The 16,384-nt window shown below is 43.1% G+C and overlaps 1 protein-coding gene across 1 annotated transcript in view; it reads left to right on the top strand.

The window, feature by feature from the left end:
* Positions 1 to 16,384, top strand: part of NHERF2 (NHERF family PDZ scaffold protein 2) — a 77,190-nt gene that overhangs the window by 55,187 nt on the left and 5,619 nt on the right. The window contains exons 3-6 of the mRNA XM_075830558.1: positions 9,568 to 9,747; positions 14,725 to 14,881; positions 15,241 to 15,284; positions 16,283 to 16,348. Of these exons, the coding sequence (XP_075686673.1) occupies positions 9,568 to 9,747; positions 14,725 to 14,881; positions 15,241 to 15,284; positions 16,283 to 16,348 (447 nt within the window). The remainder of the gene's footprint in view (positions 1 to 9,567; positions 9,748 to 14,724; positions 14,882 to 15,240; positions 15,285 to 16,282; positions 16,349 to 16,384) is intronic.

Here is a 16,384-nt window from a genome sequence, read left to right as displayed (position 1 = left end):
TACTATAATACTGCTCCTATATACAAGAATATAACTACTATAATACTGCCCCTATATACAAGAATATAACTACTATAATACTGCCCCTATATACAAGAATATAACTACTATAATACTGCCCCTATATACAAGAATATAACTACTATAATACTGCCCCCTATATACAAGAATATAACTACTATAATACTGCCCCTATATACAAGAATATAACTACTATAATACTGCCCCTATATACAAGAATATAACTACTATAATACTGCCCCTATATACAAGAATATAACTACTATAATACTGCCTCCTATATACAAGAATATAACTACTATAATACTGCTCCTATATACAAGAATATAACTACTATAATACTGCCCCTATATACAAGAATATAACTACTATAATACTGCCCCTATATACAAGAATATAACTACTATAATACTGCCTCCTATATACAAGAATATAACTACTATAATACTGCCCCTATATACAAGAATATAACTACTATAATACTGCCCCTATATACAAGAATATAACTACTATAATACTGCCCCCTATATACAAGAATATAACTACTATAATACTGCCCCTATGTACAAGAATATAACTACTATAATACTGCCCCTATGTACAAGAATATAACTACTATAATACTGCCCCTATATACAAGAATATAACTACTATAATACTGCCCCCTATATACAAGAATATAACTACTATAATACTGCTCCTATATACAAGAATATAACTACTATAATACTGCTCCTATGTACAAGAATATAACTACTATAATACTGCCCCTATATACAAGAATATAACTACTATAATACTGCCCCCTATATACAAGAATATAACTACTATAATACTGCCCCCTATGTACAAGAATATAACTACTATAATACTGCTCCTATGTACAAGAATATAACTACTATAATACTGCTCCTATGTACAAGAATATAACTACTATAATACTGCCCCTATGTACAAGAATATAACTACTATAATACTGCCCCCTATGTACAAGAATATAACTACTATAATACTGCCCCCTATATACAAGAATATAACTACTATAATACTGCCCCTATATACAAGAATATAACTACTATAATACTGCTCCCTATATACAAGAATATAACTACTATAATACTGCCCCTATATACAAGAATATAACTACTATAATACTGCACCCTATATACAAGAATATAACTACTATAATACTGCCCCTATATACAAGAATATAACTACTATAATACTGCTCCTATATACAAGAATATAACTACTATAATACTGCTCCTATATACTAGAATATAACTACTATAATACTGTCTCTATATACAAGAATATAACTACTATAATACTGCCCCTATATACAAGAATATAACTACTATAATACTGCCCCCTATGTACAAGAATATAACTACTATAATACTGCCCCTATATACAAGAATATAACTACTATAATACTGCTCCCTATATACAAGAACATAACTACTATAATACTGCCCCCTATATACAAGAATATAACTACTATAATACTGCTCCCTATATACAAGAACATAACTACTATAATACTGCCCCCTATATACAAGAATATAACTACTATAATACTGCCCCTATATACAAGAATATAACTACTATAATACTGCCTCCTATGTACAAGAATATAACTACTATAATACTGCCCCTATATACAAGAATATAACTACTATAATACTGCCCCTATATACAAGAATATAACTACTATAATACTGCCCCCTATATACAAGAATATAACTACTATAATACTGCCCCTATATACAAGAATATAACTACTATAATACTGTCCCCTATGTACAAAAATACTGATCATAATAGATTACATATGTGTAGTGATAAATAGGACAAAGTGCAGAACTGAACTGAACTGCAGAGCTTACACCATCACAGAACAGCAGATGGTGGTGTATGATATTTTCCTTGTTGTGGTTGATTGCTCGGGCACACTACAGTACTAATCTGCGGTTATTAGGGCACCGCCTGTCATTTTAGGGGTTAACTAGAAGCCACGTTTACCGTCCACTTGTGTAAATTGCAAGGCTGAGGGGATGAATAGAAATGATTGTCAAAAAGGGAACGCACAGAGAGAGGGGCGCAGCGTGCGTAATGGGAAGGGCTCTGCAAGGTCGCCTGGGATCGTCTGATCAATTACTCTTTCCTAATCTCTTTGCTGGCAGCCTGTGGTGTAATGATTAACCCCATAACTGCTGGGAATGGAACCTGCAAACCGCTCCGATCCCCTATCCGAATCGGCTTGAAATGGTCAAGTTGATAAAAAGTCTATCCAACTATTTCTTAGTAATGATTGCGAGATATCTGAGTGATTACCTGTATTGGCGCAGGTACAGCTCGCACAGTGCCAGATTATCAGATTTTCTGGATTACCAGATGGTCATGTATAGAAAATGTGCGGATATAGAACCTCTAAGAAGACAGACGAAAAAAAAACTGCTAATGCAAAAAATTACCACTATACACCCCCTCCTTTAGCAGCACAGAGTATTTCAGTAGATGTGAGGCAGGAAAATAAGACGGACAACATCTCCACAAATGGATTCACATCTGTTACAGCGCCTGAACCTTATCGTGATATAGAGACTGACTAATTTCCTCTGAACTCAATCCATTCCACGCGTTCTCACACCCCCGGGGCAGAGCACTGCAGGCCGCAGGACACGGGCGGAGTGTGTGCCAAGGGTCTGTTTAGATATTCTGTGGGAGTGCGGCACTGGGAATGTTTCTCCGATGGGTTATATTCCAGGAGAAATCCAATAAAATGCTCCAAACTTTGCTTTTCTCTTCTGTTAAAATATACAAAGTCCAAATCGGTTCTTGTAAAATCTATCACCTCCCTTGAAAGCGGCCGTATTTATAAATCTCTATTTTAGATTTTGCCTAATGTGCGACTTGCTTTCAGAAAGGAATCTTAATAAATAGTCTACGTAGTTACGTGATGAATGACTGGCATACTGGTATGTCTTGTGGGGTAAAATGCTAATTTATTCATAAAAACCAAGAGAACAGCACCACCTAGTGGTTAAAATTTCATGAAAAAGAGTTATATATTGGCGTTCCGGTGTCAGATTTTAAAAACATTTTTTTTAGGGTAGTCATTAAAGTTGAGGAGCGATTCTTAGAGTAAAAACCCCCATATTATTTTGCCTGGCCTATAATGAAATACATGGCATCCACTTTTCTGATCCAAAGATTTGTCTCTTCCCTTCCTCCACGCCTCTTAGTAGCTTTTACATAGTGCTGGACTTAGCAGGGGCCGGTGACAACGAGTGGAGGAAAAAGCTCCTCCCACTAAGGAGACCATATGAAATCTGTGCTCCATTCTGAGGCATGATGGGAGGGATGAGCAAAAAATGAGGCATTCATCAAAACTTATTTTATAAAATATTTTGAACATATTATATAGGATTGTTTCCTGATCATTGATGTTAATATCATCTGTGAATGAAACTGTATTTTAAAGGCGCACTCCGGACAATACTGATATATGGTAATGCTTCATGTAGGGCTTGAGGGGGCGGAGCATGACACAGGGATATTCCGCCTGGTGTTCTTTGAATCAATGTGTCGTGCTCCACCCTCCCTCTCTAGCCATAAATCATTGTATTGCGCGGAGTGTTATGAACTGTTGCCTTTTGTAAGATAGCGAATCTACCTGCTCAGGTGCCTCCCCCTGACACAGTAGTCTTATTCTTATCTCTTACATGATAAAACCTTTAGTCGGGATCTTTATAATCTCTGTTTATGGAGTTGTTTAATCTCCAGCTATTCTGTCAGCAAAGTCATCTCCACCTTATCAGTCCCTGGTAATGACTACACGGAGCCACCTCCGCTGCTTATGCTATCATTGGCAGGCACAGATTTCCTTGATACTACTGTTTTGCCTTTTGTTTTATCGAATGAATTTGGTCCATTACTTCAGATTTTTTACTGGGATCCCCTGTATTTTAAAGGGGTATTCCATATTCCGTCATGTCAGAAAATGACATTATCGGAGGTCTAAGTTTTAATATTGGGACAAGGTGAGTTCTGTGGAAAACCAATAAAGAGGCCATAGCGCTCCAGCAAGCAGAGAAGCTCCTTCATTCTGTCAACCATGGGAGTCCCAAGGGTCCGATCATGCATTGATGGTCATCAATGAAAAATCCTGGAAGACCCCTTTAACTCTACGAAGAAGCAATTTGCATGTCTCCTCCCTTTTTTGGAGGGATCATGGATTCGAGCTATCTTAAAGAGGTTGCCCATGATCCGAAAAACATGGCTGCTTTCTTCCAGTAACCGCGTGGTATTGCAGCTGAACCCCATTCACTTCAACGGAGCTGAACTGCAATACCAGACACAACCCTTTGGACAGGTGTGGCGCTGTTTCGGGAAGAAAGTAGCCCTGTTTTTCTAATTCTCTACAGCCCCTTTAAGGCTCTGTTCCCATCTGCATTCCGGGTTAAACTTATAATAGAAACCAGGACGTAGTACCGATACCGTCGCACGACTGATTCCATTGGCACCCGACGGACTACATTGACTTATAATGGGATTCGTCGGGTTCTGTCGTAGTTTCCGTCACTTTGACTGGGAAATAGCCCTGCATGCTTTCAAATATGACGGAATCCGCGATGGAAACTCTGAAACAGATGTGTACAGAGCCTAAGTATCCGCAGTTTTATGACCGCCTTGCAGTCCTACAGCTGTCAGGGCATGTTGGGAGTTGTAGTGTTGCAATAGCTAAATTCAAAATGCGTTTTTTTTTTTTTTTGTGAATTCTGTTCAATTTTTCATCTCCATATATGAAGTTTATACTGTATCCCTCATTGCCAGATGCTGTATATAATTTAGTAGTAACAGAAAACTGAAAAATAGACAAGACCCCCACCCCCACTCCCCTCCCCCATAGTATGTCTGGATATGATGATGTACCGCATTCCTAGTAGGAGGCTTTAATGTCGAGTTTGACACTTTTACTTTCATCTTCCACGGGCTCCTTTAATACCGATAAATGGTGGTGCGAGTCCTCGAAACCTGCGTACACACCTAGGAACACAGTATACTGAAGAGGGGCTTAATGGGTTAACCTGGTGTGACTAGTCTGACGTCAGTAGCTCTCCGCATGCTATTTCCTCCGTATGAACAAACATGAGAAGTCAACTTTATGAGCGTGTGAACGTTTATGGCTGCATGTATGTGCATATGTTACCCAGGAGGCCGTCCGCTACCGCTGTTACGGCCTGTAGATTATCCGTAGTAATACGTGATGTATTATTATTTATTAGGTGGGTCTCTAAAAGGGATTTACCATTTACGGGATTCCCTGCCAACGCAGAACCCCTAATGAGCATGCATGTTCAGATATTATGGTAGTGGGAGTGGTAAGGGCATGCCTGGCACGTCCGGAACTGTCGGACCGGAAAAATCCATATTGCTTGGGATGCACCCCAGGTAATGCTCAGAACCAAGTGGCCGAGGCTTCTTTGGTTTTTCCAGTACCCGCTCCACTCCATATATATATGATTTGCAATACAGCCCCTTAACTTGTCAGCAATTCCAGCTCTGGGACGAAAGTGGTTCCTGAAGGCGTCGCTGGGGGTCCCAATGTTTGGACCACCACCCATCAGGCATTGAAGCGTATCTAATCAATGTACCATCAGTGTTTATGATTAAAAAGAAAACCTTAAAGGGACCCTCCGGTCTCAGGACAAAATTTAAAATTTGATAGGATTTAAGGAGTAATATTACCTGGTGCCCTCCAGTTTTGCCCCTCTGCCAAGGATCTTCCGCTATAGGGTCCCCTATGTGCTGTCTCAAAATGGTAACAGCACTTCTCAGATTGAGTCTAAGACACTCCCTCTGTTCACGGATTGGACAGAACTAGCTCTAGCCAATCTGAGAACAATGGGAGTGTCTCAAACTCGTAGTGTAAGAAGCGCTGCCATTTTTGGGGCAGCACAGAGGGATCCACGGCAGAGGGGCACAACTAGAGGGCACCAGGTAATATTACTCCATATACTCCTCATATTTAAACTGTTGTCTCGGGACTCGAGGGTCGCTTTAAGATGATCTGTCACCAGTTTATTAATTCCCTATCTCCTAACTAATCTAATAGGCGCTATGATGATGATAAATACAGTGTAATTGTTTTTTTCAAAAACGTATATTATTGGCAAAGTTATGAGCATTTTTCTAAATATGCAAATTTGGCTATACTTGCCAAATGGGAGGAGACTCTTTCTTTTCACTCTGGGCGGTGTAATATTTTCTGTATGATGCTGTCCAATCAGCATACAACTTCTCCCTCTTCCCTGCCCAGCAACACAGCGTGATCATACAGTATACAGCTTCCATTCCCGACTGTTTTCAACTTGCGATATCTCCGGTTGTTTCACAGCTAGAATCTCATCTTTCATATGGCACCAGAACCGCTGTTCTATGTTTTCCACAGCCTGAGATATGGCTATTTGAAGTGATCCCCCTCCCTCCAGCCTCGGTCTCTCACACTGTGTGAAGCAGCTTCATGCTGATAGGACAGCGTCAGAGGCTGTGAGGAGGCTCCGCCTCAGGAGAATCGCTGGTGGTGACGCCCACTTGTCTAGTATAGCCTCATTTGCATATTTAGAAATAAGCTCATAACTTTTAAAATAATAACGGGTTTCAAAGGCAGCCCACACGCAGATTTGATCAGACAGGATCCATCAACAGCAATTAAATGCCCATGTGTTTTTTTTTTATGACCACAATTCCTGTATTTGATCTTATCTATGGGATATTGCCGGTGTGGTATATGAGGTCCCATACCACAATCCAGAAGATAATGCACTTGATTTGATGCGACCACCCATGGGTTATTTCTAATTTGTGATACTTGGGTTTAACTTGCAAAAGCAAGTGGAACTTATGTGAGAAGACCAGGGCGGAAATAGTTAATGTGCTATCAAGGGGACGGAGTCCTGGGTTACACCTCAAGCTGCTGTTGACTATGCAAAAAAGGAATCATTTGTAATGCAAATCAGTGTTTGATTCACACACAGGTCAAGCACCGGAAAAATGCAATAAAAAAACGAAAAACTGATAAGCTGTAACTAAAGAAACTCCCGGCGCACATGCCAAGCGTATCTACGGAGCTCCAGAAGTATGGCGGAGGCCAAAAGGGAGTTGTTTTTTTTTGTCTCCTTCGGGCCTGTAGACCGCAAAAAGAAATGGAATATTATAAACTAAGCCAGTCCATAAAAAGTCCTACAGTAAAAAAAAAAAAAACATACAATAGCGCGAGATACGTCTGTTTACGATGGGAACCTATGGGCGACGTATTCCACGCTATGGCTATAGAGTGGTGTACGTCACAGCCTCCCATCAGGGGTATATGACGGGAGATCCTCCCGATGTATAACTCAGACGTAGGCTATAAACGTGGTGTGAACATAGCCTTATCCTGACGAGTATTTGGAAGTGGCGGCCATCTTGGAAGTTCCGACGGTGTCAATACGCACCATACCTGCCAATAGTTCAGTTTTTCACGGAAATGAATCGGACTTAAAAGGGACGGAGCTTATGTAAATTTTCATAAAATGGGGCAATTCTGGGCAATTTAAGTGGTGTATTTGGGTGGAGCTTAAAATGTCCAACAATTTGGGATTAAAATGTTGAGGGTTATAATGCGCTACCAACGCGCCAGGCGAGTGAAATTTTTCAGATCTCCAGTATGTGTCCTGCGTCCTATGTCTTGGGTTGCCTAGTAGTGGATGTTCAGGCCAAAAAATATTTTCTACTACTTCACCTGACGAAGGCTGTCATGGGGATGGACCAATGAAGCGTGCCAATAGGTGCTAATGCCCCCCTGACGGGGGCGAGTGAGGACGAACAGCTGAGTACGATCCTCTGTCAGGCTTCATTATTTATTTTTAATACAGATGCCATGGAGCCTGTCAGGTGATCCCTCTCAGCCAATCGGGAAATCGGATTTGAATCTAGTGGCGGCCTGCCCTCGACGGCGATCAGGGGGGCATTTATTAGGCGCATCATGGCTACATCAGGGCGCCTGTCGGCGTGGCAGAGCCACATAGAAGCCGGCCTTAGATATTTGACTCCCCTGTGCTTAAATAAGCATATAATTAGGATTTAAGTACATCAAGTAAATGGGATAAGCGAAGTCATGTAATGGGATTGTTGTAATCGTAGGACAATTATCTGCTTTATGCTGTCAGTTCATTTACCCAGCTAATCCTGAGGCACGGCTGCCGGAGTAGTCACACAGGGAAGTGACGGTCAGCAGATTTTAAAGGGCGTCTCCTCATCTCGTGTCATAAATAATGTGAGTGGGGGGTTCCTAAACTGGGACCCCCCCCCCCCCCTGCTGATGCTTGAAGAAAAGATCCTCCTACAGTGCTTTGTAATACATGGAAGTTACTGTCATATGATAGACATTTCCTTAAAGGGGTTGTTTACCTTTAACAATTCCTCATGAGTGGCCTCCTTTCCCAATGATGGGTGAGGAATAGGGGAAAATGGTCTATTAGGGCATATGGACATCAAAAAGGGGGTTCCCTCTGGGGACCCCCCTCTGTGCCAAAAGGGAGAGTAGCTCTGGCTGACCCGGCACGTCTGTGCATTATATAGACGCCCATTTATTTCAGTGCTATATTTCTTAGTCCGGTGATAGAAGCGGGACCAGTGGTAATTGGTCTTTTCATAAAGGGGGGGGGGCCTATTGGCTAAAAATGTAAAAAGTCTGTAATATGCCAACACTACCAGCATCACGTGCTCTCCACCAGTCCAGTTGCTCCGCTGTGCGCACAGGTGATGGCACGGTGAATGGAATGTCACCATTGTGGCCGGACAATTGGTCGTCTCTTGACGTGTCGTCCCTACGGTCGTCATGCCAGCACGCACGGAGGAGGGCCTGGGCCGGTGGCACCGGAGCGGATTAGTTGAGATAAGTATATTATACAGTTTGCTACTTCGGTCCCTATGTACAGATTTTCACCTCCTGGAAATTCCCTTACGGTAGAAGGTCCTTAACAACCCGTCTGTGTCAAAAATGTCAGGTCAAGACCAAATTGGCACATAACGGAGGGTGGAGATGGGGCAAAGATGGTCGTACGGTCATCCAAAATCGCCCTAATAATTGGAGCGTGTGCCGCCTTATGTGCGCGCATTATGACCGACATGATTTATTGTATTTGGACGTTTTTTGCATTTGTTGGTAATTTTTCATCATCAAAGACAAGTCTGTCAGTTGTGTTTGCGTTGCAACTTGTCCTACCAGATAATCTCCTCCAGCCAGTACACGCATGTGACCGGGGTTGGTCATTAAACCAAGTCTCGGCTTTTTAAAATGATTGTAAATCTAAAATAGAAAGTCCACGTAAAAACAAGGCAAACATACCGGAGACTATTTAATAAGCTTTTTATTGATGGCTTTGCCGATAACGATTCTGCAAAGAGCTGAAAAGGGACAGGAAGAGTTGTCATGGGGGAGATACAAGCAGTAAAGTTCTGCCTCGTGAATATAACGTTTGTTTCTTATGTTTACAGGACATGAATGGACAAGTGAAGGATAGATGTCCCCGTCTGTGCCATTTAAAGAAAGGACCCAGTGGCTATGGGTTCAACCTTCACAGCGAGAAATCTCGGCCTGGACAGTATATCCGCTCTGTAGACCCGGGCTCGCCAGCGGCCAAGGCCGGACTGAGACCACAGGACCGGCTCGTAGAGGTTAGTTATAAACACGATGTTAATTTCTTAGGATATTTTATCCATATATATCCCTGCAATCAAACTTAAAGGGGTTGTCCAGGCATTTTGTATTGATGGCTTATCCTTCGGATAGGTGATCAAAATTGGATCGGTGGGGGTCTAAATCCCGAAACCCACACCGATCAGCTGACATAGAAGTAAAAGGAAGACCACTGAATAGAATTGTCTCCTTGGACAATGCATTCATTTTTAGGTACAAGTTTATGAAAACAAAATTGCTACTGCCCCTTTAAGACCAGAAGCCATCACTAGGCAGCCCTGGACAGACGTCTGTACCAGCCGCGTATTTCACGGTCACTGTGGAACATTATTGTAAGGTGCCATGTGGGTTCTTTGGCGCTTTATAAATTAATCAGAACCATATTCGGCGGCGCAGTACAATGAGGTAATTTAATAACGCTCGAGACGTCACCGGGCATTTTGCAGCATTTTCACAAATAGCGGGCATAGGAAAGCATTAATAGAAAGTGCAGCTGGCACGGTGTTCTATTGGCACAATGCTCAGGTACCTCATGCTAATTTGGGCAGATAGGTATTCTAAAACATATGTGCCCTGCACCGTGCCATGGGTCACCCGATCCGCCTTCTTGTTGCCCGAGTCTGCTGAACCTTCAGTGCCCTCTGCCCGCTAGATCTGTCATCTCCTCCCATTGTACGCCCAGCAAGCTCTGCCCCGCATTTCATGGGTCCTCCTGTATAATTGATGCGGGCGACGCAGCCATGCGAGTGGTAGACGGTAGTGTGCCAGTTGGGGGAGGGTCTTTTTTTTTTTTTTTGTGTTTTTCTTTCCTTTACCAGCGACAAACCAGCTGGGAGATTTTGGAACCTGATCCGTCCCCAGCACCTCACAGACATTATGTACTGGAGCCTTCCATGCATATTTAATGCTGCTTTGTAGGAGCGAGAGGATTCCCAGGGGAAGAAGCTCATTCAGACTAATAACGTTGTACCTGGAGAGTGGAGCGCGCTTAGGATCCCCGATCCTGCAGAGAACTTTGTATGACACAGGCGTGTGGGGCTATTGGACACCTGTTTCCGAACATGCTTATCTGTCATAGGGGATTACAGCTCAATGCACCGCAGGTCTCCTGGTCAGGTTACCGGATCAGCCCTGTGTATCCCGATGCATAATATAAATATAAAGAAGTCTTGCGTAATTCCGTTCATTGCCGTTTGTATAGACCGCGGATGTTTTGCATGCTGGCTCCTCGTAAATACAGAGTACTAGTATGACCACGGCGACTTTATCATTGCCAATGTGGCTGCAGTTTGGGTTGTCGTGTCTTTGTTCGGGCTGAATCCATCCACGCAAACGGGGACCGGCCTGGGTAAGGGTCTCCCCGTGATCTCCATACTGTGGCTCTTCAGCTGCTGCAAAACTACAACTCTCAATATGTCCTGGCAGCCCGAAGACCCCGCCAACTTTGACTAAATCTACCCACCCACTAATGGAGTGGTCTCCAATCCGTGGATTTTCAGCTGCAAAACTACAACTCCCAACATTCCCTGACAGCCTTCATAAACTAAAAAGACAATGTTTAGTCGTGAAATTAAAAAAAAGGAAGTCGCACTCAACGTCCCAAACACTCTAGTCAGTGACTACCGTACCTCCCAACCGGCCCTCAAAGGGGAAGGGCTTATGCAAATATGAGTCAAAGTGGGCGTTTCTGAGCAGAATGGGGTGGGGCTTAATAATGTCCTACAAATGGGGATTTAAATGTTGGGCGGTTTGGATTAGGGCCATTCCCACAATGGTCGTTTTTATTCTTGTTCATATGGCTATGTCCAGGGACATGTATAGATCTTTACTGTAATTGCGTTACGCCTTTAAGCCCCGCCCAGGAACACTCCCAAATGCCCGATTGATTGGACAGTCCCATGACAATGGGGACTGTTGGCAAGTATGCACGGTTAATAAACTTCACACGTGTATTTGTATGTTAGTATATGTACGCACATGTATGTACATCATTCACGTAGCCGTGACAACCAGAATAAAAAAACATAAATTGTTCTGACAAAATATCTTTATTAGTTAAACGTTTTAAGACACCCTTTACATTAGAGTGGAGCGTTCTATAACATCACCGTGTATAGTATGAGCGCTAGACAAGCCTCATCTGCTGTAGGTATGACACATAAGGCCCCATGGACACCACCGTAGATTTTATCCATAATTACGGTCCCGTTCATTTCTATGGCCGACTGACACCATCCCGTATATTTACGGGAAGGTGTCCGGGCCGTAGAAAGTTTATAATGGGAGCACGGCCCATATGCCCAAATGTGGGTGACAGTCCGCGGCTGTAATCATGGACCGTGATCACGGGCACGGTCGTGTGCATGGGGCCTAAGGTAGTGATTATGGGGGCAGGGACTTCCGATCTGTCATCCCATTGAAGAATTCTACAATCAGTCATTTCCTAGCCTGACTTGGCTGATAACAGCGAGCAATAGATGACATCCAACTGCCCATCAACCTGCCTGTTTACATGGCGGAATTTTTGCGGCGGATTCATTTCAATGGGAGTCTAACGGTACTTTTTCCTGCTGGCTGATGTTTTTCATCTAGTGGTAAAAAGAAGCGTCCCGCTCGATCTTCAGGCGGATTCTGAACCTCCCATTGAAGTCAATGGGAAGAGGAATCTTCCTGTCGACGGATAAAATAATTCCGCGGCGGAACCCGCCACGTAAAATCCGCCGTGTGAACAGGGCCTTGAGGTTTTATACCGGTAGTTTTTCTTCCCGGTAACGAGCGCTGACAATAACAGCATGTCTTTTGCCACTTATTTACTCTATTTACATGGACCAATGATCGGGAGCATGGGGAGAAATGATCGTTCCTTCCCATACATTTGGCATCTTGGCAACACGTCCGCTGTTTATGCCGACAAACAACATTTTGATGGTGGCATAAAAGATGCGACCAGCCGGTGAACGAGCCATTCTTGGGCTGACCACTGCCCTGTTTACACAGGGCAACGATCGGGAACGAGCGGTGGTCCAATCATCGACCCATGTAGAAGGGCCTTTAAACGGAGCCATTTTCTTTCCCAAATGATGGAAAACGACATCTTCAGGGGGGGGTAAAAATTTTACGAATTTATTTATCTACCGTCCATTTCATGACCGTTTCATTCTCTTCAGGGACATCTTGGTTTTGTACGACCGATGATATGATCAGTCCCATGACCAACGACCAAAAAAACATTTGACATGTCAGATCGACTCCCTGACAGATTTCAGGTGACGGTCGTTATATATAGAAAATGGCCAACCCATGGCCGATCGGCCAATCAAAATCACTCGTTATATAGGCACTGTAAGTGTAGTGTCTCTTTAACTTGTCCTTCATGAGAGAGTCCACATCTTATGTATTTTCGGCAGTCTTTCTATAATTACTAAACATAAGCTAAGAGTTCATGGGTGTCAAATTCAGGGTCAGGCGGCTTGTACGGCGTACGCTCCACCTATTCTTGGAGCGCTCGTCGATACCGGATGGGAGCGCGAGAGGTGTCGTCGCTGAGTTGGTAGTCTAGATGGTGTTGGGTAATTATTTGGAAAAATTTGGGAATAGTCTGAGGGGAGGCTGGATGAACAAGTATAAGAAAAGAGAAGTTGTATGTGAGGGTGGGGGGGGGGGGGAGCTCAGAAAGAATAAGGGGGTGATGGTGAGAGGGAGGGGAGACGGAGGGTAACGCAAAGCTATGTGGCCCAGAACAGAGCAGAGTAATTATTTCTGAGGAGAAAGTAGGAAGCGGTTGCTAGGCAACGAGGGAAGAAAGGCCTTGGTGTTTGTTTTCATTGCCAGAGCCGAGTGCAGGGATCGGAGAAAAGAGACCATTTTCTAAACAGAAACAAGGGTCCTCTTAACCCCTCCGTTGCCAGCAGGTCACCGCACAAGGCTCGTAACCACACAATACATTCTTTTATGGTTCCCACACATTGTCAGACGGCGGCCCAGCACTTGTGTTTGCATATTACACGGGGCACTATTCAGTCTGCTCCGCCGAGGGGTTGGCTTTGTCACATCTAAACATGTCTCCACTTTTCACAATACGTTAGGAAATTGCTTGAATAGCAATTCCCCAGTAATGGAATAGTTCCCATAAGCTGTAGGAGCGATAAAAAAAAAATCCCTGTAACTTCCCTGCTATCCCTCATCCAGAAAGAAGATGTTTCACAAGCCTCGTGTATGGACGGAGACTTGAAATTACCTCAGACGCCTCGTGTCGTTTTCTGGTCACTTCAGTTATAAAAGCAGCGACACGTAAAATGTGATAAGTTTTATGTCACTTTTCTGGTGTAAAAAAAGCGGCAAACTTTGGCACACGCTATATTTGCGCAAACATTTGCAATTTTTTGCTCCTTTCGCCACTTTTAAAAAGTGTTCAAAACAGAGGGCGAGGTTAACCGGGAGGGACCGGATGTAGCAAGTGTGCGACCAATTTATGGATGCCATTCTTAATAAATTCCCTCCTTTGTGTTTCAATTTCTCACCCATTTCAAGATATCCGCTTGCTGATAGTGGATGGAAACGTTTACATCCAGAGCCTCTGGACGTAGTTGAGTTTCTGTTCACTGACAAAAAGCGGAGATCTGAGAGAGGGTAGAAATCTGAAACAAAAAGTGTATTAAAGTATAGCAGAACTTTTCATTGTACAGTTAATTAACGTTATTTAGATAAAAGAAAAAAAAAACCTATAAAATTGATATTTCTAACGTAAGGATTTAATAATATGATGACTCCCCTAAAAGAGTCAGAGGAACCTCCAATGTGGGGCACAGACCATACACTGCCGGCCGCCATGTCTAGTGTTGGGGAACCAAACATTACAAGGACACGTGGGAATCCCAAGAGTCCATTTCTAAAACTGAATGTCAATCTCTTGCACCCGTCATATCTTAAGGTGGCTACTATATCTCTCTCTGCAGGTGAATAGACAGATCGTAGATGGTATGAAGCATTCTGAGGTGGTAGCGAATATAAAGACCAAAGATAACGAGACGACGTTGCTGGTGGTGGACCCAGAAACAGATGAATATTTCAGGAAGTTGGGGGTCATACCAACTGAAGCTCATATCAAAGGAGGTACATCCCGTCAGCCATATTGTCTTGGACATTGAGAGAGTTGTATAAAAATTGGTGCTGGAAAACTGTTATCTGATTGATTGGGCACGGTGTAATACTTAATTTCTCCTGTGGTGGCACTGCAGGGAAATTGAACACTTACTGCCAGGTTTCCCCACAGATTACAGCTGATCACTGGGGGTCCCAACAGGTAGACATTTTTGATCAGGTTATTGTTAAGGGACCCTTCCAACAAGTAGGGATTGTCCAAAGCGGGCACCCCTTAAAGTTGTAATCATTAACTTATTCTTGTAGCCGCAGCTTTGCGAATCCAAATTAAATTTCCTCCTGAAACCTGTATGCTTTGTTTTCGTCTTTAGGTGTAATCCCTCAGTCGCTGACCAATGGAGTGACCAAAACACAGGTCAGTATACATGGTTCCCAACACTCGCATAATGAAGGAGGGGGCATGTTAAAAAAAAAACAGGAATAAATCATCAAAAAATTATTAGGGTCAGCGCGAACATGTAGCTGGGAACCAGAGTTCTAAAATAGGAACATCTTAGGAGCAATTTGGGTCAAAAGTAGGGACTTTCCCTCCAAAAATTGGCGCCTGGGTGGTAGGAGTATGAAGTCCCGCCAAAGAAAATGATCAGATATTTGTCTGATTGGAGAGAAGTTTTTGTGTCTCATGCTATCCATATTTTGGCCTATATGAGGTGTGGGCTGTGCGCGCACTGTAGCTTCCGCCATTGCGGGCTTTTCCCTACTTGTTTGGGAAGTAACGAGTCTCTACACTTGTAAGAGGAACTTGCTATTTTTATGCTTTCGTTTCATAAACAGTCTCTGCCATATATTGAGAAGCGCCAAGTGTAAACCCCCACCCTGCTGAATCCTGGGCGGACTCCAGGCAGGAAATGTTCAGCCATTTGCCAAGGCGCTGATTATTGAGCGTGTTGGGTGTATAACTCCAGGCGAGCAATGTGCTTACACTCAGCAGGCGGCTTTCTATATCCCATAACCTGTTATACAGCCTTCTGCCTGTCACACAAGCTTCTCCCCCCTGCAAATGATCGCACCAAATCCTTCAATCTATGGGATTGTCTGCAGCTTCTGCTTTCAGATGGATTAAAGGAAATTTGTCAGAGTAGAGACCTAAAGGGGATAATATTGCAGGTTCTTCTACTTCTCATGATGGCGGTCAGCAGGTTGAAGATTAGCTGCTGACAAAGGAGCCCATATTATTAGCCCCCTGTCTGTCATGAGGCAACCAATAGACGCAACGCTTGACTTTGGTTGAGAGAGCAGGCCTCCGCTTATCAGCTTTTAACATAATGATCCATATGAAATAGGGATTTTTAAAGCAGACAACTCCTTTAAGGCTTATAGGACAAAATCTGAGTTACGGTTTTTTTTTTACAGTTCAATGGCGGCTCCTCAACTTCTTCATCTCACAGTGATTTGCAGAGCCCCGACAAAGACTCACAGGTAATAAAAGCTTCCAAGTCCTTTCTATGCTGTGAT

This window comes from Rhinoderma darwinii, chromosome 6 (assembly GCF_050947455.1).
Source record: "Rhinoderma darwinii isolate aRhiDar2 chromosome 6, aRhiDar2.hap1, whole genome shotgun sequence".
NCBI classification, from domain to species: domain Eukaryota; kingdom Metazoa; phylum Chordata; class Amphibia; order Anura; family Rhinodermatidae; genus Rhinoderma; species Rhinoderma darwinii.
This window is presented reverse-complemented; position numbering and strand designations above follow the sequence as displayed.